The 24,780-nt window shown below is 46.0% G+C and overlaps 1 protein-coding gene across 4 annotated transcripts in view; it reads left to right on the top strand.

The window, feature by feature from the left end:
- Nucleotides 1-24,780, top strand: part of EVI5 (ecotropic viral integration site 5) — a 1,102,294-nt gene that overhangs the window by 869,927 nt on the left and 207,587 nt on the right. For all 4 annotated transcript variants that reach the window (XM_085602190.1, XM_085602187.1, XM_085602191.1 and 1 more), the window contains one exon: nt 2,728-2,823. In XM_085602190.1, coding sequence (XP_085458316.1) covers nt 2,728-2,823 — 96 coding nt within the window. The remainder of the gene's footprint in view (nt 1-2,727; nt 2,824-24,780) is intronic.

The raw sequence follows: 24,780 nt of genomic DNA, 5'->3' as shown, positions 1-24,780 counted from the left end.
ATATTTTTATATACTTAAGACAAGACCAAAAACGATAAAAATCCACAACAAAGTACTCTTCAGTTATCAAAATGACCTTGAAAATCAGTTCCGTGAAGTCGATAGCTCCCTCTGGGGCTATCACGGTGTCGTGAACAAATAAATCCAAACTGTTCTGGCTGACCGCGGCGTTGCGGGCCAGCTACGGTGTCTGGAAGACCAGCAAAACAATACCTTTAGAAATGCAGGACGTCGGCAACCTCTCGTTGAGCTTCCGGAAACACGGCGTCCACAGGCGTTGGTTCCGAAGGTCGGTGCAGGAGTCGTTGGGCCCTTGATGTCACACTCGTTGCAGATCGAACTCCTCGCGGTTGAAGTCAGGAACGCTGGCGTCGGCGTGCGTCAGGTGCTGCGGTGCGCCGTGCGATGCCCTGTGTGCGATGCCCTCAGGTCGCGATGCGAGCATCGGCTCTATAGCAGCGTCCGATGGCGTAGTTGGATGGTGTCGTCGGTGAGACCACGGTCGCGGTGCGAAGTGATGCAGTGCTCGTCGTGGTGCTGGCAGTTTACGGTGTAAGCAGCGGTGGCATTGTTGCTGACGCGCTGTCGTTGGCTGACAAACTGGAGTCGTGGCGCCGGCGTCAGTAGGCCAAGGCTGTGGTGCGGGATGAGGGTGGTGTATCGTGTAACTTTATGAGATGTGCCCTCGAACCACGGTGCAGTCAGCAGTGTCGATTTCGGCGTGGAGCGGCATCATTGGGAATACCAAGACGGCATCGTGAAGTGAGGCGATACGGAGTGTGGTGCCCACAGGTCATGGTGCGAGCAGCGGCTCGGTGGCGGCATCAGCAGGCGTCGTTGGTGAGACCAGGGTCACCGTGCGGCGTTGCGGCCGAGCCCTCTGCGGTGCCTTAAGGACACTGAGCCGGCAGCAGCGTCGGGTTGCTTTTTCTTCTGTTGCAGCACAAAACACACAGTTCCCAGTGCTGAGGGCAGAAGAGCTTGACGTCTTTGCTGTTCCTGAGACTTCTTGGGCAGGGTGCAAGCTGTACTTCAAGCCCTTGGAGAAACTCATAAAAATAGATTGCAGAAAGTTCAGTCCAGTCCTTTCACTGCCTAAAACAGAAGCAGCCACTGCAGGCCAACACAGCAAAGTGGTAGTTCCTCCTCACAGCTTCTCCAGCTCTTCTTCTTGAGAGTCTTCTTGGTCCAATAGAGTTCTGAAATTCTGGGGTCTGGGCCCCAATATTTATACCACCAAATCCTTTGTTCTCTGAAGGCAGAGAGTGTCTGTACCCAGCCCAAACCAGTTCTGTCCTCACTGGTGCAGCTTCCTGGCAGGAGGTGGAGACAGCAGACAGGGCCTATTCAGGTGCAAGGGAAATCTCCTCCCACCACTCTAAATGCAAACTGGGCCTATTCAGGTGCTAGTGACAACTCCTCCCATTACTCTGAATGCAGTCAAGGTCTATTTAGCCCAGACCTGACTCATTCCGGAAAGGCAGGACTCGCATCACCCCCCCCCCCCCCCCAGTGGCCGTCTGAGAGAATGCACCTCCCCAACTCCTGTCACTCCAAAGCCAGACAGTCAATACACATCCTAGCAGAGGAACACAGAATGGCTAAGCAAGAAAATACCTACTTTCTAAAAGTCGTATTTTCAAACACAGAATGTAAAAATAACTTTTACTAAAAGATGCATCCTTAGGTTCTGAGTTCAGGCATACTAAACTTTATTTTTTTTTACCTAGTTCCCAGGGCCAGTTATGTTTATAATATGTTATAAACAAACTCCCCATTCTGTCCTATGGGAACAGGTAGCCTTGCAATAGTGAAAAACGAAATTGGCAGTAATTCACTATCAGGACATGCCACACACACGCATGTCTTTCCTTTCACATACACTGCACCCTGCCCACAGGGGTACCTTGGGCCTACTTTAGTGGTGACTGACATGTAAGAAAAAAGAACGTTAGGGCCTGGCAAGTGGGTACACTTGCCAAGTCAACATGGCAGTCCCAGACTGCACACAGGCTCTGCAATGGCAGGTCAGAGTTACATTTACAGGCCGTTTGCGCGGGTGGCACTATCCAGTGCTGCAGCCGACTAACAGCATTTGATTTACAGGCCCTGGCACGCTCAGTGCACTTTACTAGGGACTGACAGGTAAATCAAATATGCCAATCATGGAAACACCAATCCATAATACAGTTTACAACAGGAGCACTTTACCACTGATCAGCAGTGAGAAAAGTGCGCAGAGACACTGAGCCAGCAAAAACAGAGTGAAAACCTGGAGGTCAGAAAGCAAAAACTCAGGGGAAACACGCCAAAAGATGCCAAGTCTAACATGTGCAATGACTGACTTAAATAGAGGATGCTGCAATGCTGATAGTGAGGAAGAGAAGGTCTAGGACTTGTAGGCATGACTCAAATGATTTGTTCTTATTGGACCTTGCTTTTCTGAATGAAGCATTTTATAGTGGTTAATGTGTTAGGAGGAATATCTGAATTCCTTTAAAAAGTTTTACCATTTTAAAAATCAGAATGCTTTAAATTCCTTGTTGCCGCAACTGGAAAAAACTCCATTCATTTTTGTGTGTCCAGTGATACCGGAAACCTTTTGAGAGTTTTTTTTTAATAATATCATTCACTGGGAATATATAATGATTCAAAATATTGAATACTAGTACTATCTCTAAATCATAAAACGTTATGGAAAATATGCATTTTGCTTTTTCTGCACAGAATAAAGAAGATGTGATGGCAGTAAGACTACGAGAGGCTGACAGCATTGCAGCTGTGGCTGAACTCCAGCAGCACATTGCAGAGCTAGAAATCCAGGTACAGAACCCACAACTTCTTTTCAATTTCCTTAATTGTGAATGAGTATTTTTACTTTTTGTTTTACCTAAATCTTAGCTATTGATCCGTTAGTAAATAACATTTTATATTTTTTTAATGTGTTTCAGATCAATATACTACTTTACTTGTTTTGCCGTGTATTTACTTTGACCTCTTTAGGCCAGGCGTTAGCTAAGACTTTTTGATTTTTCTTACATTATATCTGGAATATATTTACTTTAGGAGCTTTCGGATATCCCTTTTCATCCATTCGTCTGTTATTCTGTCATTCACACTTTTCTTCTGCCCACTAAAGCATACCGCAAAGTTATCTGTTGGCTACCTTTACTGTGCATGATGCACAACGTCCTTTCACAAGGAACACATCCACAAACAAAATAGTTCTCAGCCAGGGATTCCAGGGATTATTATGGCAAAGTGTGCTTTTTGAGACGAAAGAAGACTTTTGCTTTAACCCAGTGTTTTTTATTAAATTGACAAGGGCTTTGCAGCATCCAGTCAAAAAATGTTGCAAAAACCATGACAAAACAAGCGTTGACAAAGCCAAAAGACTGTCAGCCACTGGCAGAGCTATTGGCTTTGCCAGTGCGTGACTAATATCATGATTATCAGGCACAATTGGCTGTCTAGAAAGCTATGTATAATTTATTTATTTATTTTAAAAAGAGAAACAGGCATGTTTACAATCAGTTCACCAAATATTGTACAGATGGTCCATAGGCAGTACAGTTAGCAAAAACATCAAAAACTCATTACATAGTACAGTATAAAGGAATCATCAGGAAACACATTCTATTCAATATCAGCAGCAGAAGCTATGTATAATTAATTTATGTCCATACAAATGGTGTTGGTGGAGTCATGTGTGTTTGATTAATTTCCCAGAAAACAGGTGAAATATCTGGATAGAGACAGTGTATATTACACTTAAGTCTTGTCTTAAGAAAATAGCCCTTTGAGCGTTTCTCTCCTTTATGGCACGTGTGCAAGTATATAATGTGGTTTTATTAATTCTTGTCTGATATATGCCACCTGAAGCTCGGTATCTTGCGCTTCTCTGAATAATTTAAATGTACATCAGGCCTCTATATAAATAAATTTGTGTTGTTGACGGGCATTGCGCTCAGTCTGCTATTAGTAAGGCACTGCCGACTGTCTGAGATAAAACAGTGCAGTTTCCATCACAAAGTGGAGTCTGTCCTGTTACGATTATATGTATCAAATATTGTCCATCTTAGGTTGGGTGGTGGGACCCTGTACAATGAACTGTCAGTGTGTTGTTTTGATGCCTCAGAAGTCTTTCTTTATCTTTCTTCACAAATGGTCTTTATTTCTATTTGTATATATTGATAGCTTTGCTGTATATAAATAATTATGTTTATGTTTGTTTTTGGGAGGACATCATCATTAAATATCGAGGTTTGGCTTAATTTTTCGATAATCTGAAAGAAGTGATTGATATCTTAAACAATTGTTGGAAGTTCTTTGGCAATGGGCTGGAAGTTGGTGCCAACCAATAAATATATTTCCTTAATGAGCTGTACTGCTAACAGAGTCGATACGAGATGGTGCAGCAGCTCCAGCAAAGGCCTAGAAAAAAAAAATCTGATATGTTTCAATGAGGAACCTTGCAACGAAAATCTTCAGAAACCGGTCCAAATGTTTGGCTGTCCTTTGTGCACCATACACCAAAAATCACAAGTCTTTACAGCTACCCAGGGAATCAATCCAAGATTATTTCAACTGCAGAAGCAAAGTGAGATAAAACAATTTGTGGTATGTTATCATCCAACAGCAACTAAGTACATAAACCTAAATTTACAAACCTTTCTCATAGTCGCCTCCTATGAAAAACTACAAAATGAGATTGCAAAACACCCACTTATTGCTCATCGCAGAGCTCAAGATTTCCAAGCACATTTTGTGAGAGCATAAATCTCTAAAATGCATAAGTTCTCTAGTGTGATTGTTAAAGGGGCATCATGTGTCAGCCTGGGCAAAATTTAAATAATACTAATTTGTGTAATTTTGGCAATTTTGAGTTACCTTCTGGCGGGAAATTCCTTAAATTATGCCATTACATCACATCAGTTAATTATGCGCCTGCTTGTGGCAAAATTGTAGAGCAGGAGCACGGAAAAAAACATAAATAACCAGAGAACTACTGGCTGCTGTATGCGGCATTTGTGATTTTTCTTGTGCTATTTTCGTAGCACGGCGTGTGTCCTTGTGTCAAATACGCAAACGCAAACTACTAAGATTTCACATCACAAAATCTTTATAGGAAGAACTTGTGGCATAAGAGGTCGTCTTATATGCTAGCATGTTCAGCTACTGTCATTAATGTGATACAGTGCCAACAACAAGCCCATTAGAAACAATGTTTAGGTCAAACACTAATGTCCAGGTATCTTTATTGCAAATGCCTTTCGGTAGCTCTCACCTTTTTGTTGAGCAAACAGATTCAGCCGAGATATGGGTTAAGGAAAACAGGACCACAGCACGTTCCTTGGGTCTATCTACCCCCACCAGACAAGCCCAGTCACAAATCAGCTACACTTAAAAAGGAATCGGATCAGTCTGTAACCAATTCTGTAACCATACTGACCATTTGCTGTTAGACAGGAAGTTTTAGTCTGTGGAATATGTTTTCAAAGCAAGACAACCGGATGCTATAGAACACTTCTGGATTTAGTCTCTGAAATGATTGCACCAGATGGACTGAATATCAATGCAATACCACCTGAAAACAATATCTCATGACTGCATTAATCATGTACTACAGTTTGAATCATCACTGCTCAACAAAATCTGCCCCTTGTTTAATCACCGGTCTATTAATGAAAGATGAACATTTTAACCACAGTAAGTGCCAGTTGTTAGGTCTGCCGTGCTAGTAGAACTTTGATATGAATAGGCAGAAAATGTTTAAGAAACCGAAGCCTGTTTTATCTGATTTCCTCTATCCTATTTTTTTAACCTGTTTTATTAGCTTTTGTAATTATATATGAAGCCGTTATTTTCAGTTACTGAGTATTGTTACATTCCAGGGATACAGCATATACATACATTTACATCTACTGGTTAACAGAGTCCATACATTTCAAATATTTACCCATACTGCAATCAAGAAATGGAGAGGAGGAATCCTTATACATAAATCGAGTAATCACAGATACCAGGGCATCGCTATGCGTCTTTCCCACAGGCTACATCTCAGGTGTGTTAAGTTGGCTCCGGCGTCTCTACTAAACATAATAAAGACCCTGCACTTGCAGTGTCCGCAGTCCAAACAAACTGAAAATTTAACACGAGGGGGGGGGTTATCTAACAGAGGGGGTTCAGTACTGCCTCGTGGGCGCCTCACTGCCATAGGATAATCACCTATATTACCTTGGACCACTTATCTTCCTTGTTATGCCCAGTATAAGGTGTGTGCACAAGACCGGCATGTCTGTAAAGATCAACGTTTGTGTGTGCGCGCTTAATTCTTCTCAAGTTACGTTTTGTTAGGGGTATCAGTGATTTGATATCTTGTATCCTTAACTATGTAATTAAATACCTTTCCATTGTTTTTAACAGTCAGTCAAGCACTACAGTGCCCTTCAGTTAGTTTTCAGTAAAATGTTCCCTGTTTGATAAAAAGCATGGTTTACGTGTTATTAACCTAAATAAATGTTTAATATAAAACATACATAATGACTAACGTGTAGTATGAAATGGAGAACTTTCGAGTAATGCAGTCCTATTGGAAGAAGTTTGTAGCATGGTAACAATTCTTCAGAAGCAGCACCATCCACAGGTGGTTTCTTTTCTCATGAGACCGCATCTGAGATTTGTCTTTAGTTGCCGTAATGTCATAAAGCACGTTGTCAGTTGTCCCTTGTTATGTGCTGATGGGGTCCCCCTGCATACTCTTGATGTACGTCAGGTCAACTATGAAGTACACAGTCTCCACTGATACTACTATGCCCATTACAATAGCATCCACCTCTCTACCAGCAGAGCTGCAAACATCATGCTTGAGAGGAAGCCTCGTTGGCATCAAAAGGCTGCCCAAAACACCGACATGAGGAAGGGGGGAACCCGTATCAGGCATATGAGCCAAAGAAAATCTAGAATGAACTTGTGCAGTAGACTGAACCAGTGAGATAGGAGTGTAGCGATCAGGGACCTGGAGGAGGAGTTAGGTTACGATGTGATTATGCTAGGGATATTATTTAAGTAATGCTGAAAGTGCTTAGCAACAGCACATCCGTGGCTCCACAAGTACCCCCACCATTTGCTTATGCCAGGCATGAAGTCTGGGGCTGCATGCCTCAACTTAGAACTCCACCTAGCAGCATCACGCATGAGCACCTATTTGGGCTACATGGGGTCCTGATGCCTCCCCGGTTAGGTCTTTGAGCTAAGCTCCTTCCGGCAGAAAGTAGAGCAACCTTTGGCAATAACTTGGTCCCCCGCGCCCTACCTCCAATCCTGCTTCAAGCACAATAATTGGAAAGCCATTTAGTTGAGGAATTATATTCCTGTTCAGTATGAGATAGATGAAATCGTATACCTGTAAGAAAGGAAGTTTGTGCTGCTAATATATCTGTCCTGTAGTTGTTGTTTTTGAAGAAAGCTTTTATTGGAGCTACCTTTACTTATAATGGTATATATGTGAATTGTTCCCTGCTGCTGCCTTTGCTGTCCAGTTGCAGCTGGCTTGTGCTTTACTGTGTGTGTGAATGTTTGACTTGTGTTTAACCAATTAAGTGTGTTTACTGTAAGCGTAGCTATTACTATTAAAAAAAAAAAAAAACTCATCACGAAAAAAGTTCATAACAACTACCAATCATGGATTTCAAATGTAAGTTGCAATTATAGAAATTACAAAATACGACCCCAGCAAATCAAATGAAAATATGTATGCCATGGCAGTGTTTAAAAATCAATGTGGCCCAATACCTAGGGTTATTTGGAGCAATTGTACTAATGTAAGCGCGTTTACAAATTTATTTCTACAGAACAAAGGTCAAATTCCCATTTATTACCACAATACAGAGAAACTGAAGTGAGAAAAAGTGATGACTTCTTCTCAGATTGCATGTAAAAATAACATGACACATGAAAAGCACTCTCCTTATAGTCACAAAGGCTCTACAGTGTGGTTTCACCTTACTGCACAAATGTAAACCCTTTTATACTACTTTTGTTTAAATAGCTTTTGTTTAAATAAATGCTTATGAAAAAGGCCATGGCAAAAAACATAAAAGCAGAAGTATAGTCTGTCATCTTGATGTATACTTCTAACCGCAGATTCCTCACCTTGTGAATATTCCCCAGACATGAGACTTTAGCCAGAAACTCCAAAGCAGCACTCCTGCGTGCTAGTAGGTGGCGTTGTGCATCTCCTTGCCAACAGCGTTCCACTCCATAAGTGACCAGCAGAGTTGCATATACGTGCCACATATGCACACTGACATCCATTCCTTTCTTGCCTTCAGACGTGGATCTTTCTTTTGACTAGTCTTTCCCACATTTTTCACAGTTTGAAGTCCATCTGGGACAGTGAGGTGAAACCGTAGGTCTCCATACACCAAAAGACTCCATGTCTTAATCGGTCAAAGTTGAAAGGAAGGAAGGGCACGTTCCCGAAGTTGTTTCTGCAGCAGATATTCATCGCTGTCTAATAAACACTGCCCCTTCCTGTCTCTTTTGAACTCCAAAGAAAGTGCGAGGACCTCAACATGCCTCTCGGTCTCGCGCTCAATTCCCATCTAAGCAGAATCTGAACTTGGTCCTAATGCACCCTGTGTTTCCGGGTACGTCTGCAAAGTCACAGCAGGTTAAGGCCTTTCGCGAGGCCTTGCTGACTGCACTTTACTGGTTCCCTTTGGCGCTCCTTTGAGCCCCAAGGATCTATGAGGGCCTCCAGTTGAACTTGTGTTGGCGGGTCTGCCCTCTGCGCCATATTTGCTCTTCGGGAGAGTAGTTGGCCTAACGGCTAGGAGCTGTCGACCTCGAATCTGGGGAACCGGGTTCGAGTCTCAGCAATGACGTTGAACATCCTGTGATTCTGGGCGAATCACTTAATCTCTCGCTGTGCCTAAAAAAAAATGTGTCCCATATAACGCAACTGGTGCTTGTGTAAAGCGCTCTGATACCCGATACCTTCGGGTCAAGTTCGCGCTATATAAGACTTCGTAAAAAAAACCCTCTTCAAGTTGACTCCAAAATGAGCTCGTCCCAACCTCAACCGAGGCCATGTCCGGATCCTCCTGATGTGCAGCCATCCGACAACCCCTCTGATTCAGATACCTTGCCCTTACTTCGTAGCAGAGCTCAGATGTTAAGTAAATCTTTGGCACATACTCCGATAATGACAATTTTGATGACGGGATGACTTTATCCCGTAATATAGTTAAAACAGTTGGTGTGAGGAGTTACAGGACGCGAATGGCCTAGACACCTTAGCATACAATGGCATGGCTCCTCACCGGCTCGTGCCATGGAAGAAAGTGCTGCAGAATTACTTGATTTGAAACTGCCCACCATTGAGCTGAAGATGTCTTCACAGAGGTTCGGCAACTGGTCAAGGCACCTACAGAATCTCCCTTACCCTTCAATGATGCGATCACTCTAGGACTCAGTGCTTGGTGGTACAGGCATCCACAAGTAAGGTGAATCCTAACGCCTCACCCGCCAATTTACCATATTGTAAATCAAAATGATTGGGAAGTGTATGTTATAGTCTGAAACCTTGCTCCCAGATCTTTCAACATCAGATGCATTTTAGGTCGCTACGTGCACGCCATCTGGGCGGAGGTGGCCCAGATTTTGTCAGCTGTCCCAGACGACCTGCGAGTGTCCATCACCACGGCTATTCAGGATAGACGTGACGCATAGCCTCTTGTCATGTGCTGTGACTTGGACACAGCCAACTGTTTAGGTTGGGCAATGGAAGCAAGCGTGGCACCAACGGGATGAGGTCCACTGGTTTCCCCATGATGTCCAGTTATCTTTATTGTAAATGCCTTTCGGTAACTCTCACGTTTTTGGTGAACAAATGGATTCAGCCTTGGAATGGATTAAGGAAAGCAGGACCACAGCACGTTCCCTGGGTCTTTCTGCCCCCATCAGACAATTTCACCAGCAATTTCACTCCCTTTCGTGGCTATGGCAAGGAATTTCAATTAGGCCAAAGTTGGACCCCTCCAAATCCCTAACCGGCCTTCCAAACTTATTATAGCAGAGGTCGTGGCTCACAAAGACAATTCTCAGGGCAAAAGGGACAATGTCCAACTGAGTCCTCCGCCCTTCCAGTAATGGCATCTGAAAAGCCACTTTTGTATCTTTTTTCTGGCACACACCCACCCTGTCGCAGCCAAGATCTAATACTTCTTCCAGGGGGGGGGGCAAGCCGACACCTCAGACAAATGGGTCCTCCAATTTGTGCATTGGGGCTACATCCTCCTATTCTTTCCTCTCCACTGCACCTTCCACCACCATTAGGATGGTTCACTGAGGACCACCTGCCCTTCCTGCAACAGGAAGTGCAGGCCTAAAGGGACCACAGAGAGGATTCTGGCATCAGAAGTGGAGGAGCTGGGCATTACGCTTGCTACTTTCTGGTGCCAAAGAAGGACAGAGGCATATGTCACATTTTAGGCCCTCTCAACACCTTTCTGTGGAAGGACAGATTCAAGATGCTCATGCTAGACCAGGTCCTGTCTGCACTGGACCCCTGTCTGCACTGAACCCTGAAGATTGGATGGTGTCGTTGGACCTGCAGGGCTCTTATTTTCATATCCCCATCCTGCAGTTTATAGTGGGCCAGGAGCATTTTCAGTTCGCCTTGCTCCCTTTTGGCCTCACCAGAGCCCCTCTGGTGTAGATAACCGTAATGGGCGTGATCGCAGCACACCTTCTGAGGTTGAGGGGGTACCAGTCTTCCTCTACTTTGACGTCTGGCTGTTGAAGACAGGCTCAGACCTGGCAGTAGACAACCACCTCCAGATGACAGCGAACTACCTAACATCATTGGGGTTCACTATCCACGTCCCAAAGCAATGCCTCATTCCTTCACAGATGCTTCCATTCATCTGACCTATTTTGAATGCAGTACAGTGTTGTGCCTTTCACCCAAAGCAGAGCGTCCAGGACATACTGGATATGATCCCACTGTTTCAGCTTCCATCCTGAATCTTAAGGCAGATGACTGAGGCTGCTGAAATTGTTAGCCTTTTTCATACTGTTGGTGAAACATACCAGATGGCATATGAAGTCTCTTCATTTGGACCTAAAGTCCCCTTGGTCCCAGCACCAGGAGAACCTGTCAGATTGTATCCAGATTTTGGAGGAGACTGCAAAATATCCGCAGTGGTTACTGCTGACCATGATTGGATCAGTAGCAGACCCCTGCCCTTACCCCACCCAGATTTGACCGTGAATGAATGAATGGAGTACTTGTAGAGCACACTGCCACTCCCATAGGATCATCCTGGTGCAATGGTGACTGATGCATCGCTTCTGGGTAGGAGAGGCCACCCGGGAGCGGAAGGGATCAGAAGCCTCATGTTTCTGGCAGAAGCTCGACTCCACATCTACTTGTTAGATTTCTGGGAGATTCGCTTGCCATTGAAGGCCTTTCTGCCCACCATCAGAGGAATGCTGGTGCTCACAGACAACAGCATGGCCAAGTGGTACTGCAACAAGCAGGATGGACTGGTGTCTTGTGTTCTGTCCCAGGAGGTTGTACGCCTCTGTAAGTGGCTGGATCGCCATGAAATTTATCTGGTGCGGAACCACCTGACTGGATCTCTAAAAGCCAGGGCAGACTAACTTCACTGCAGATGTTCAGCGAACTAGAAATGACCGTTACACCCAGAGTTGGGACAGGGTGTCTTCCACAATGGGTAGAAGCCTGGTTCGATCTTTTAGCCACTGACAAGAATGTGCAATGACACCCCCTCTGCGCGTTGGTGTTTTTGGAAGTGTCTTTATTTTAGAGATGCATTCTGCTTAGAGTGGAGCTCCTGACTCCTGTGCCTTACCACAGTTGCCTCTTCTGCTCAAATTCTGAAGATCAGGAACGACTGGGCTCAAGTCATCCTATTGGCACCCAATTGGGCCAGGGGATTATTATATAGGATAATAGTTAATAAAACACGAGAGGATTTTTTTATTTCAAATGTTTTTATTGATTTTTATCAAACTGTTATAGACCATATGTTGCACTGTATCCTTAAAAACCATATATCGTTTGTAACATCATACAAGAATACATTTTAGAAATATTCTGTTACTTGAAATGTTGCCGGAAAAGTATTTTGTCCAGGAAGGTAAAGATTATTGTTGTGCGAGTTGATGACACATTGAAGGAAAATTATGGAAGAGAGAACATAAGAAAGCGAAAATAGAGCCCATTGCACAGAAAATGAAAGGGTAGGAGGAGAGATAATTTGAAAGATAGGCGGATAGGGTAGATGAAGGGATGTATAGGAGTCCAATAGATTCTATAGTTAGTACAGGTAAGACGGTCAATATGAGGTAACTATGGGGTTTGAGCTTTTGTAGATATAAGTCTATCTTTCCATGGACAGATCCTTATTATTAAAAAGGATATCTGAAAGAAACACATTAGTGATAGATTCCTTACCTTAGAATATCCAGAAAGTTTTCATCAGCAGTACCCCTGCGTGTTGGAAGGTGGCGTTGTGTGGCTCCGCGTCCGTCACTGGCGTCGTAGGTGCCAAGATGACGTCACGGAGACTACTTAGGCGCCACCCATGCGCGCTGACGTTAGTTTTCTTATTCCGCGCCAGCAAGCGCAGACACGGTTAAAGCATGTACCCTAGTCGCTTTTTGACTATACTTTTGAGACTTTTTGTCTTCTCCTTTTGAGTCTTTCACTCCCGGTGCCACGTAGGGATGCTTGGGTTTAAGTCCTGCAGGGACTGACGCCGTACAATGTCGGTGGCCGACCCCCATGGCGTCTATCTCTACTGTCTGGAGCGCTACCATGACTCCCGGTCATGTTCCGACTGTCTGGCCATGGCTCCGAAGGCCTTACGGGAGCAGTCCCGTAAGCTGCTAGAGGCCCGGCAGTCGTCTCTGCACCGCAGGGACCTCTGCCGGCAGCTCCGGCCCCGGCGGGACCTCCACCGGCGGCTCCGGCGCTGCCCGCGGCTCCGATCCCGGCACCGCAGTGGATTCCGCCACCGCCTATGCCTGGGTTTCCGGACAATTTTGCCCCTAGTTGGGACCCTAATTGGGACACAGAGCCGGACCGACGCCGTCCGACAATTTGTATTCCCCTGTCCCTCCCCCACCTCCACAGCCTGTTCCTCGGGCAGTGGAGGAAGGGGACGACTGGGAGGGGTCTGAGGACCCTCTTGCACGGCAGTTCGGGTCGGAACAGGAATGGACAGAAGAGCTTGAGGATGCCGGTGGCCTTGACCTCTCCTCTGACCCTGGTTTTCTTTCTCCTCCTGCGGTGGCCATGGAGGAGGGGGCTACATACACTGTGGTGCTCCGTAGAGCAGCAGGGACCTCTGCCGGCAGCTCCGGCCCCGGCGGGACCTCCACCGGCGGCTCCGGTGCTGCCCGCGGCTCCGATCCCAGCACCGCAGTGGATTCCGCCACCTCCTATGCCCGGGTTTCCGGACAATTTTGCCCCTAGTTGGGACCCTAATTGGGACACGGAGCCGGACCGACGCCGTCCGACAATTTGTATTCCCCTGTCCCTCCCCCACCTCCACAGCCTGTTCCTCGGGCAGTGGAGGAAGGGGACGGCTGGGAGGGGTCTGAGGATCCTCTTGCACGGCAGTTGGGGTCGGAACAGGAATGGACAGAAGAGCTTGAGGATGCCGGTGGCCTTGACCTCTCCTCTGACCCTGGTTTTCTTTCTCCTCCTGCGGTGGCCATGGAGGAGGGGGCTACATACACTGTGGTGCTCTGTAGAGCAGCTGAGGCCCTTGACCTGCGTACGGTGACCCTCAAGATTAATCTCCTCACTGAAGTGCTTCAGCCGGCGGCAAGCTCTTTGGAGCCCCTGCTGCTTTTCAATGAGGCTTTAACTTACGTCTTGATGGGCACCTGGTCTAGACCAGCCATGGGGGTTCCCGTGGATAGGAACGTAGCCAGGCACCATAGCCCAGCCCCGGGTGACCCTGCTTTTCTGTCTACCCACCCAACCCCGGAGAGCCTGGTCATCCAGTTCTCAACTTCCCAGAGCGCATTTCCTACCGCTCCGCCGGATAAGGTATCCAAGAAGCAGGAACAGTTTGGCAAGAAACTGTTTTCATCTGCCAGCTTAGGGCTGCAGTCGGTGAACACCGCATGCCTCTTGGGCCGCTATTCCCACGCTGTGTGGGACACGGTTGCGCAGGTGCTGCCTCAGTGTCCGGAGGAGGCTCGGACAGTGCTTTCCCAAGCTGTTGCTGAGGGGAAAGATGCAGCAAAGTTCACCATCAGGTGTTGACTGGACACCACAGACTCACTGGGTAGGGCGATTTCCATGACAGTGGCCCTCCGTCGCCCTGCCTGGATGTGGTCCACTTGTTTTTCAGGGGATGTACGTAGTCCCGGGCAACGGCCAAGTCCTTAGGTCTCTCCATCACGCGCCCGGCCACACCTGCTTTTCGTTCCTTTCGTGGCCACGGAAAGGGCGCCTGACACGTTCGTTCAGCCACAAGCCTGCACAGAACCAGCCTTAGCACGGCCGCGGACCTGGTTCCCGCCGCGGCAGGACAGGGGGCAAGTGTGCGGGTCAGTCCAACTCCACTGCATCCGCCTCAAAGCCTTCCTAGTCCGAGCTTTGGGGCTGGTGGGTGGCAGGATGGGTGGCAGGATTCGCAATCACCTCCCCCACTGGCGTTCCGTTACCTCGGACAGGTGGGTGCTGCAAATCGTTCGAAGGGGCTACTCCCTCCCCTTCGAAACTGCCCCTCCAGCCACGCCACCTCAGTACCACTGCATGTCGGGGGACTATTTTGCGCTTCTTCAGCAGGAAGTCACGGCTCTCTTGGCCAAGGGGGCCATCGAGCGCGTTCCTGGGCCAGAAGTAGGACGTGGTTGTTATTCCCACTACTTTCTTGTCCCCAAGAACGAAAAAGGGGGCCTGCGCCCCATCTTGGACCTCAGGAACGTCAACCGCTTCTTCCGGAAGGAGGTGTTCAAGATGTTGACTTTAGCTCCCTTTCATCGGAGCGGTTCTGGATTTGACGCAGTTTCGGGTTTATACTCCTGAGCAGCGAATCCGGGATATTCAGGCTATGATTCCGATCTTTCAGCCTCTATCCCGGGTTTCAGTTAGGATGACCCTCCGGCTCCTGGGCCTGATGGCCTCCTGCATCCTGCTAGTGCAACATGCCAGATGACATGTGGGGGCTCTGCAGTGGGACCTGCAGTTCCAGTGGGCACAACATCAGGGCAATCTGTCCGATCACGTCCAGATCTCGGAGGGCACTGCACGACAATTGCAGTGGTGGCTCACAAATCGCGATTGGGTCAATGGCAGATCCCTCTCCCTTCCCCAGCCGGAGCACGCAGTGGTGACAGGTGTGTCCCTCCTGGGATAGGGCGGCCATATGGGAAAGGCGGAGATCAGAGGCCTCTGGTCTCCGGCGGAGTCCCGGCTCCTTATCAACCTTTTGGAGCTTCGGGCTATCCGACTTGCACTGAGAGCATTCCTTCCCTCTGTCCGGAGAAGTGTGGTGCAGGTGTTCACCGACAACACTACCACCATGTGGTACTGCAACAAGCAGGGCAGGGTGGGGTCATGGGTCCTATATCAGGAGGTTCTGCGCCTCTGGACATGGCTGGAACATCAGGGAATTTCCCTGGTGGTTCAACACCTGGCAGGTTCTCCGAACGCCAGGGCGGACGAACTCAGCCGCCAATGCATGATGGATCACGAATGGCGTCTGAACTCAGACGTGGCGCAAGGTCTCTTTCTACAGTGGGGAGGTCCTTGGTTAGATCCATTCGCCACCGAAGAGAACGCGCAATGTCTTCAGTTCTGCGCGTTGGAATTTCCAAGGCGGCGCTCGCTCTGCGACGCTTTTCGTCACGAGTGGAGCTGCGGTCTCTTGTACGCCTTTCCGCCTATACTACTTCTGCCCAGAGTGCAGAAGAAAGATCCGGCGCGATCGGGCCCAAGTCCTTCTTGTGGCTCCGGATTGGGCACGAAGATACTGGTATCCCGAGCTACTCAGCATGGCGATCGATCCCCTGATCTGGCTGCCTCTTCTGGAGGATCTTCTGTCGCAGCAGCTGGGGACGGTCCTCCACCCGAACCTGTCCAGTCTCCACCTCCATGCGTGGAGATTGAGCGGCGACAGTCGACAGCTTTCGACCTTCCTTCCGAAGTCTGTGATATTATTCTGCCAGGCGTCCCTCCACTAAGACGGTGTACGCCTGCAGGTGGAACAAATTTGTGGCTTGATGCACGGCAAAGGCTGTGGATCCCCTTTCGGCCCCTCTTTCTGAGGTTCTTCTGTTCCTTCTCTCTTTGGCCCAGCAGGGCTCTGCTCTGGGCAAAATCAAGGGTTATCTCTCGGCTATTTCCGCCTTTCTACGGCTTCCAGATCAGCCTTCTCTTTTTAAGTCCCCGGTTGTTAATCATTTCGTGAAAGACATTACACACACATTTCCTCCCGTGCCTTTCATTTTGCCTCAATGGGACTTAAATCTTGTCTTGACCTATCTGATGTGCGCTCCCTTGAGCCACTTCATCACTGTCCCTTACGTCTTCTCACTCTCAAGACGGCTTTCCTGGTAGCTATCACCTCTGCCAGACGAGTGAGTGAGCTCCAGTCTCTTTCTTCTAAACCTCCTTTTCTCTCTTTTCATCCAGACAAAGTGGTTTTAAGGACTCGTCCTTCTTTCTTGCCAAAGGTTGTCACACCGTTCCACATCGGGCAGACCATCACTTTGCCCACCTTCTTTCCGCCTCTGCATCCTTCAAAAGAGGAAGAGAGGCTCCACCGTCTGGACCCAAAACATGCGCTCTCGTTCTTTCTGAATCGCACACAACAGTTCCGGGTGCATGACCAACTTTTTGTTGGCTACGTGGGCGTCAAGAAAGGTCGGGCCGTGCAGAAACGGCTCATCTCTCGGTGGGTCGTTCTGTGCATCAAAGCCTGATACTTGTTGGCTAAGAAAGAGCCTCCTGTGGGGCTGCGTGCCCATTCTACCAGGGCAACGGCAGCCACTACTGCCTTGGGACGCGGCGTTCCCTTGCAGGACATCTGTCAGGCAGCTACATGGGCCTCGCTGCACACTTTTACCAAGCACTACTGCCTGGATAGCCAAGTCCGGAGAGGCGGCTTCTTTGGCCGTTCTGTTCTCCGAGACTTTCTGGTGTGATCTTGGTTCGCAGACCCTCCGCCGAGGTTGGTATTGCTGGGGTATCTATTCTAAGGTAAGGAATCTATCACTAATGTGTTTCTTTCAGATGCACAAGTTACTTACCTTCGGTAACGATATATCTGTAAGAAACATTAGTTAGTGATAGATTTCTTACCGCCCCACCCATCCTCCCAGTTCTGCGAACTGATTTCTAGGGTTAAGGTCATCCCTTTCAGGGCCCTAGTTTCATGGCACCAGTGGTCAGTTACTTGCATGGCTCTGCGTTCCTGGCGCGGAAAGTAGTGTACAGAACTGACACCAGCGCGCTTGGGTGGCGCCTAAGTACTGTCCGTGACGTCATCTCGGCATCTACGACGCCAGCGAGACTCGGAGCCGCACAACGCCACCTTCCGACGTGCAGGGGTACTGCTGGCGAAAACTTTCCGGATCCAGTCTGACGCTTGGGGATATTCTAAGGTAAGGAATCTATAACTAACTAATGTTACTTACAGATATATCGTTACCGAAGGTAAGTAACTTGTGCATCATCAGAGCTTCTTATAAAACAAACCCATGCCCACCATCTGGTTTCTTGATACCAATTGTTAGAAGTAATTCTATGAGAGAACGATGTATATCAATAATTTTGGGTTAAAGATTCATGTACCAGGGGCCCAGTATAATATAGCACAGATTTAATACAATGTTTATATGGAATACATCATTTACTACTTGTTTAATCTCTTTCCATAACAATCTAACATTAGCACAATACAATAACGTGTTCCAAGACTATATTTTCTGGACAACTCCAACATGTAGAGGACACAGTGGGACCGTGTTTGTCAAGCTTTGATGGGAACCAATAGCATTTGCGTAGAATTCACACTGATACAGCAAGGGTTGATTTCTTGTGTTTTAGACAGCCAGTCCAAATATTGCTCCATTCTCTTTCAGTTGGAGGTATTATACCTATATTATTTAATTATATTTCCCATTTCTTAGCGAAATCTTAATTTATGCTATTTACTTTCCCTAAATTCCTATTGATGTTACTTACTGCGTGACCTAGTTTAGAGATTTTTTTCCATGAATTTGATACAGTCATATTTGTGTGAAAGTTGAAGATTTTATTTCGTAATGGCGATTTTGAGTGGTGAGAATATTTACAAATCTATATTTGAATGTTTGTATGCAGATTGTAGCATGGCATAGGATAATGGAGAATCATCAGATTGGTACAAATCTCTTATGACTTTAAAGTCTTTTTCTGACAACTTTTTCTACCATGTTTTCTTCTTCTCAATTGTTGCATTTGTGTTGAGCCTTAGAGATGTTCTATTCAAGCATCTTCATTTGTTCTGAAAACTCCGGTCAGGAACCTTGATAGCTCTAATTGTATCTTTAAACATAGGGAATGAGTAAGGGATATTAAATATAGATGTTGTCGGTGTGTTAAGAAAGGAAAGTTGTCTTATTTTGCTCCCTTCAGCCCTCACCCAGGGTAGTGGCAGGAAGGGAGGTAGACCAATCCACCAGATTGTCTCAGTTTGGCACTCAGACAGGGGCTGGCTGGCTGTACATGTTCTCCACCCAGGCTCTAATGCTGCCTCGGTGGCGAACATGCAAAGTGTGCATGGCAGTTTGGCCGGCCCAAGATGGCTGGCCAAACCATCATGCGCACTTAAGGTGCTGCCACCACTCTTCCCCCCCTGTGGTGCGATGCGGGAAGCCCAGCCACACCGCTTCAACTGCAAGCTGAATACAAAAAACAAAATGAACATTATCATTTTTTTGTTGTTTTTATTCCGCTTGCAGTTGAAGCGGCGTGGCGTGGCTGGGCTTCCCGCATCGCATCACAGGGGGAAGAGTGGTGGCAGCACCTTAAGTGCTGAGAAGCCGCTGCTGCTTTCTTATCTTTTGTTTCTTTGGTACTCTTAGTGTCCTTTTCTCGAATATTAGCCATTATGTACTTACTGATTCTCTCGGTATAAACCTGATATCGTTGTTACAGTTCCTTTGTTACTATTGTCAATTTATGTTGTGAGTATAGTAAAGTTTCTCGGTGGCTCTATATTACCCTCTGGGCATTGTTGTTGATATTTGGTCATTTGTTTACACTTTCTTACTTCTCCATCTGTTCTGTAAGTCCTACAAATCTATATAGGATCTGTGCGTTTAGACAGCATAAACTAAAGGATTGGTGTCCAGACTAATTCTAGACACTCCGAAGGATATTTTGGCTTTTAGACCAGCTAACTCACAGTCCCACTATAAGCCCCCCAGCCTTACCAAGGTGCGAATAGTTTCTGGAAACTCTAGAACATGACAACCCTTGATCCTTCAGGGATCGTGGAAACAGTATAGTACTTTTCGCTCAGTTACTCATGCTTACTTCTCAGAGAAATATACAGAATAAACAATAGGGACGTTTTCAATAAGCATTTATTGAAGCAGCGTCATTCTAGTATAAAATACGTGTGCTGCGACTACAATTAGACAGAAACAGATATATACGATTGCAAGCACCGACAAAGTAAATAAAAGGTAGAATTCTACCATGGTGCTAAAACAGTGATTTTACGACATATAGATAATGACAGTAATCAAGCGTACTCCTAATATGCAAACCCTAGCTAAGTGTACCTAGCAGGTGTGTAGCCAAGAATCCCCCTAGTATAAAGCCAAACCCAATACCTCATGGGCAAGAACCAAGGACCCTGTCGAGGTGAACACCTCGCAAGGTATGTCAGACCACTGCACGCATGAGTTTCTGCATGTAGGGACTCCAGTGCCTCGTGTCCGCATGGAAGCTTCTCCTCAGGTTTGCCCCGTGAAGATGTGGTGCTTATATACTCAAAAGGTACCCTCCGACGTACTGTGGGCCTGTGGTTCAAGGATGACGATAACCGTGACTTTTGTACAGAGTTATTATACAGGAGATGGTAATCCTGCTGTGTGATACTAAGAATCCTGCATAATAAATGAGGCTAGTTTTCGAATAAAACCACATGCCATTTATTCGGCACATACCTAGGCAAAAGGTCAGCGCCAGACCCGTTATTTAGAGCAAGGTAGGACAAATGTAGATAAAAAGGTTGTGCAGATACCTAGGCCAATATTGGGGTACATTGGGGCTCATATCACTTCCTGGGGGTCTGTCTGTATATATTTAATAAGCCATTTCTTCTTCGTCTTCTTTAAATAACACCCACTATTTGTGTGAAGTTAAGGTGTCAAATTTGTGATTCAAGTGGTCAGTGCACAATTTAGTGTTTGGTGTTTTCTTGATTTATCGCCTTTGTGCTTTAAATTAGTCCCACGAGCATGTGAGCAAAATAACTTCAGGTCTAATGGTGCCTCTGGCTGCGCCGATTAGCCAGACAGTCAAATTGACAGTTTTAACCAGCACACACAGACTTCTTACCGATTTCCTATTTTTCTACAGCGATCTGCCATTTTGTGTTGTGTTTGCAGCATAATAAATCATGGATTCCCTGTTCTTTTCCATCAAACAAGGAATACAGACGTCCCCAACACATGCTTGATGAAGAGCAGTGAGAGCTCAAAAGCCCTTTTGCTCACACTCAATCACCCCAGCTATTGAACATGGACTAACATTTTGTGCCTACTTAACCCTGTGTAATGCTGTGGCCAAACCAGAGTAGTCTGTGCTGTTCGGCCACGGTTCTAAGGGAGATCGCCTTCTTACACAGGCCATCACAGCTAAGAAGGGAAAAGAGGGTTTTTCTTGGCCGCTGACTCTTTTCTTACCTTTGAATAAGTAACTTTTGAATACGTAATGTTATGACAGTAACAAGTGTCCTGCCCTGGGGGCTGAGGTGTGGACGGATAAGTGCTCTGCGAGTGGCCTACAAGTAAAAACTGTAAAATCACTGCTGTGGCGAAATCCAACTAACAGTATCTTTTTAGGGTCAGTGGGTAATCTGATTCACATGAAATCCTTTTGGCACTTTAGGCGACTCATGAAGAGGGATTTCATTTGATAATCTTGTCCCTCTGATGGAGTTCTCGGTTTGGGCGGACATCTTGCTGGGCACTAAAACAGCTTCCCCTTACCTGAGAGGATGTAATTATCTTCAAAGGTATTTCTCTTTATGCATTATCAGCCTCTCCCTCAAAATGTGTGCCACAATAAATTGATTTAGCCTTTCAAGCATGACCCAAAACCAGGTAGGATGCTGAGGCAGTACAATGGCAACAGGAAATTAATGAGGATGCACAAACAATAATCTACATGTGACCTCAGATCTCAGTGCTGAGTGCGAGGAAATCTTGTACCATTGTAGCACATACCCTAGGTGGGAGGGAGGAGCTCAAAGTATGTGTGTGCGCCGTACACAAAGTAGCACTGTCACAGTCCATGATGTACCAGTGGTGTATGTGTAAGAAAGACCATGTATTTCCACTATCTGTGCTGTGTGAGGGGAGCTTGAGCTGCTGCTGTTCAAGGTATGTACATGTGTAAGGGAAGCATAAATCTCTTGGTGTTAAAGTTATCCATGCTCTTTGTGTTTTGGTTGCCACGGCGTGTAGCTTACAAGAGGGGAGGGAGCAGTGTGGGGGTGGGGGTGGGGGGGGGGGTGTTGCTCTGCTATTACTCATGCTGTTTATCTGTTCTGATGTTTTGTCAGTGAGGGGTTTTTGTAGGACTTCTTTGTAAGGAAGGCAATCAGTGCTACTGCTATTGTAAGAATGGTTGTAAAACTCCAGCATGCAAAGGGGTGCTGGCTAACTAGTCCACATTGTTGTCTTAACTTTGATGGATTTGCGTACGTTTAAAATGATTGTCTAAATAGCTCTTAAGAACTTATATGAAACTATAAATAAATAGAAATTAAGCAAGGGTCAAAAAGACACTTAAAAATGTATCTGACCTGTATAAGGCAATCTCCACAACTTTCTGGGTGAATCTTAAATGTTCCAGTCCCCCCTGAGGAGATGCTAAATCATTGCAAGTATCTCTTCAATACGAGTGGGGATTTTGTTGCACACTCACACAAATACTTATTCCTAATTGCAATTTACACATTATTCATTTTAAGTTCCTGCAACAAACGTATTCTACAGTGACGTAATTACACAGCTATGGCCTTAGGGAAGATGATAGGTGCGTGCGCTGTGGCACCCTACAGGCAAATTTTGTACATGTTTGCATGGGCCTGCTCCCCGGAGAAGGAATACTAGGAAAAAGTGGCCAATATACTGGGTACAATACGCATGGCATCAATTGCAAATACCCCACAGATCTGTCTATTGGGCCTCATTAAAATGCAAAAACCAACTAGCCTCAAATTTCTAGCCATAGCCCTCCTACTAGCTAAACGACGTGTGGCCATGAAGCAGGGCAGCAGACGTACTCTAAATATAAAAGACTGGATAACAGGTATGACATAGGAACAGCTCTAAATGTATGCTGAGGAGCTTCAGATGGGCTCGCGCCCAAGAGGCTTGTGGAGCCCGTCTGTACAATAACTACAATCAGAACATGCTCCACAGTAGAGGGTGGTGACGGGTAACAGCAGTTGTATGATTCATGTTGTAGGATAATACAATTACAAATGCTGGGAAAAACAAACACTGTAATAAGCTGTAAGAATGGAATAACAGTTGTATCGATATATATATACTTTGAACTTTATCTCGTGGGTGCAAGGTAAAGAAATGTTTCACGTCCTTGCTCTTGGAGCTTCGGACGCCTTATATTTTATGACACTGCTCAACCATGGTGTTGTTAAAAAATGTAATAAACAGATGATTAAAAAAAAGTATCAAACACTTGTACGCTGTCTCTTTTAGCGCCTTCCTGTCTGGGCCGTTTTGTCGTGTAGCTAAATTGAGCAGTAAGGCTCTGTTTGCTTCCTTCCACTTCCCTCACGTTCTGATTCTCTTGAACCTTCGCCCTACAGATGCTCGTTCACCTTAAAGTTGCAATTGTATTATATTTTTTGTCTGCACCATAACCAACTCAGTTCTGCTGTATCGATTATAAAATATGTCACAAGCTAAAAAAGTGCGATACCAGCAGACTTCTTAGTGGAAGCGCACAATTTCGGACCAATCAAATCCTGTGCATAGGGTTTTAAACGTGTGGGTGGAGCCTAAGCCTCTTTCTCAGTAGGACTCGATGCTTTTATTTTGTTGATCACATAAGGTACGACGACAGTTGCACTGTCAAGACAGACCTAAAAGTCCATGAATATTAGTGTAGCCATGGGCTCTTAAACACAAAATAACACTGAAGTCTACAGTTAATGACTTTCCTCCTCCCTGCTTCTAAAGAAAAATGCCTTAAATGATCTAGTTAGGAAAGACACTTTAATAGCGTTGCATTGTCATGTTTGTTCTGAAAGTTCAAACTCAGGCAGCTGGATAGATAAACAGCTACAAGGAGGCACAGAACTTCTGCCTGATCAAAACATGTGCTCCTGGCAACCAACATGGGGGCGGAGCCAAAGCTCCTCCACAGTTAGAGCTTCTTAATGCCCTTTCTGAGGTTGATCAGTAACGCCTGGCGAATGCTGCGCTATCAAGGCACCCCTGAAAATGCCCCTGGTACGGTCCCAGACCCAGAAGCATTGGAAGATGTCATAGGGGTCTCTGCAGAAATTAGAAACATTCTGGCACATGCATCAAGCTAGGATTTTGCGAGTCCTTTATTGCGAATATTAAGGATTCGCAATTAAGGACTCGCAAAATCCTATGCATGTAGGAATCGCTATAATAGCGATTCCTACAAATTCCTTATTTGCTACTCGCAAATTGCGTGTCGCAAATAAGGAATAGCATCCCATTCATTCCTATGGGCCTACAGGCCCATAGGAATGAATGGGAAATTGCAAGCACAATTTGCGAGTACCAATAGGTACTCGCAAATTGCGCATGCAATTTCAGGGTGCAAGGGTGTCAAAAGGACACCCTGTTGCACCCCTGAAATTGACCTGTGCACATATGTTGTGCGCAACATGAAACTTGGAAAAATGCACAAAATTGCATTTTTCAAAGGTTTAGCAAATTACCATGAAGTTCAACTTCATGGTAATTTGTGCCCCCTATTAGCAAAATTGCTAATTTTATTACTTTAATGCATTGCATTTAAGGAATCTCAATTTGCGATTCCTTAAACGCAATGACAATTTAAGTAATCGCAATTTAGAGACTACCTAAATTGCGATTTTTGCATTTGGGATGATGCATCCCAAATGCAAAAATACCGGTCACAAAGGGGCAGATTCTGAGAATCTGCCAGTTTGCGACCGTTTTTTCTTTTGATGCATGTGCCTAATGATGCGTATTAGTTAACATATTAAGTATTGTTGTAAAATGAGACGTGTTAACACATTTTCTGTCTTGTATACTTGGCAGTAGAACACATTAAATGTGTTTTCCTGTTGCAATATAAGTAGTAATGGCATTAAAAACGAAAGTGCGCTGCTTGTAGCTTCCTGCAGTCCTCGTCAGGCGCGTAGCTAGGGGGGGGGCGGTGGGGGCGGACCGCCCCAGGCGGCACTATATTAGGGCGGCCGCTCGGCACTGGTGGCCCGTTGCGGCTGCGGCGGCCGCGGCCTTCATATTTTA

This window comes from Triturus cristatus, chromosome 4_2, assembly GCF_964204655.1.
Source record: "Triturus cristatus chromosome 4_2, aTriCri1.1, whole genome shotgun sequence".
Lineage (NCBI taxonomy): Eukaryota > Metazoa > Chordata > Amphibia > Caudata > Salamandridae > Triturus > Triturus cristatus.
The sequence above is the reverse complement of the archived record's forward strand: the minus strand, read 5'-3'. Positions and strand labels throughout refer to the sequence as shown.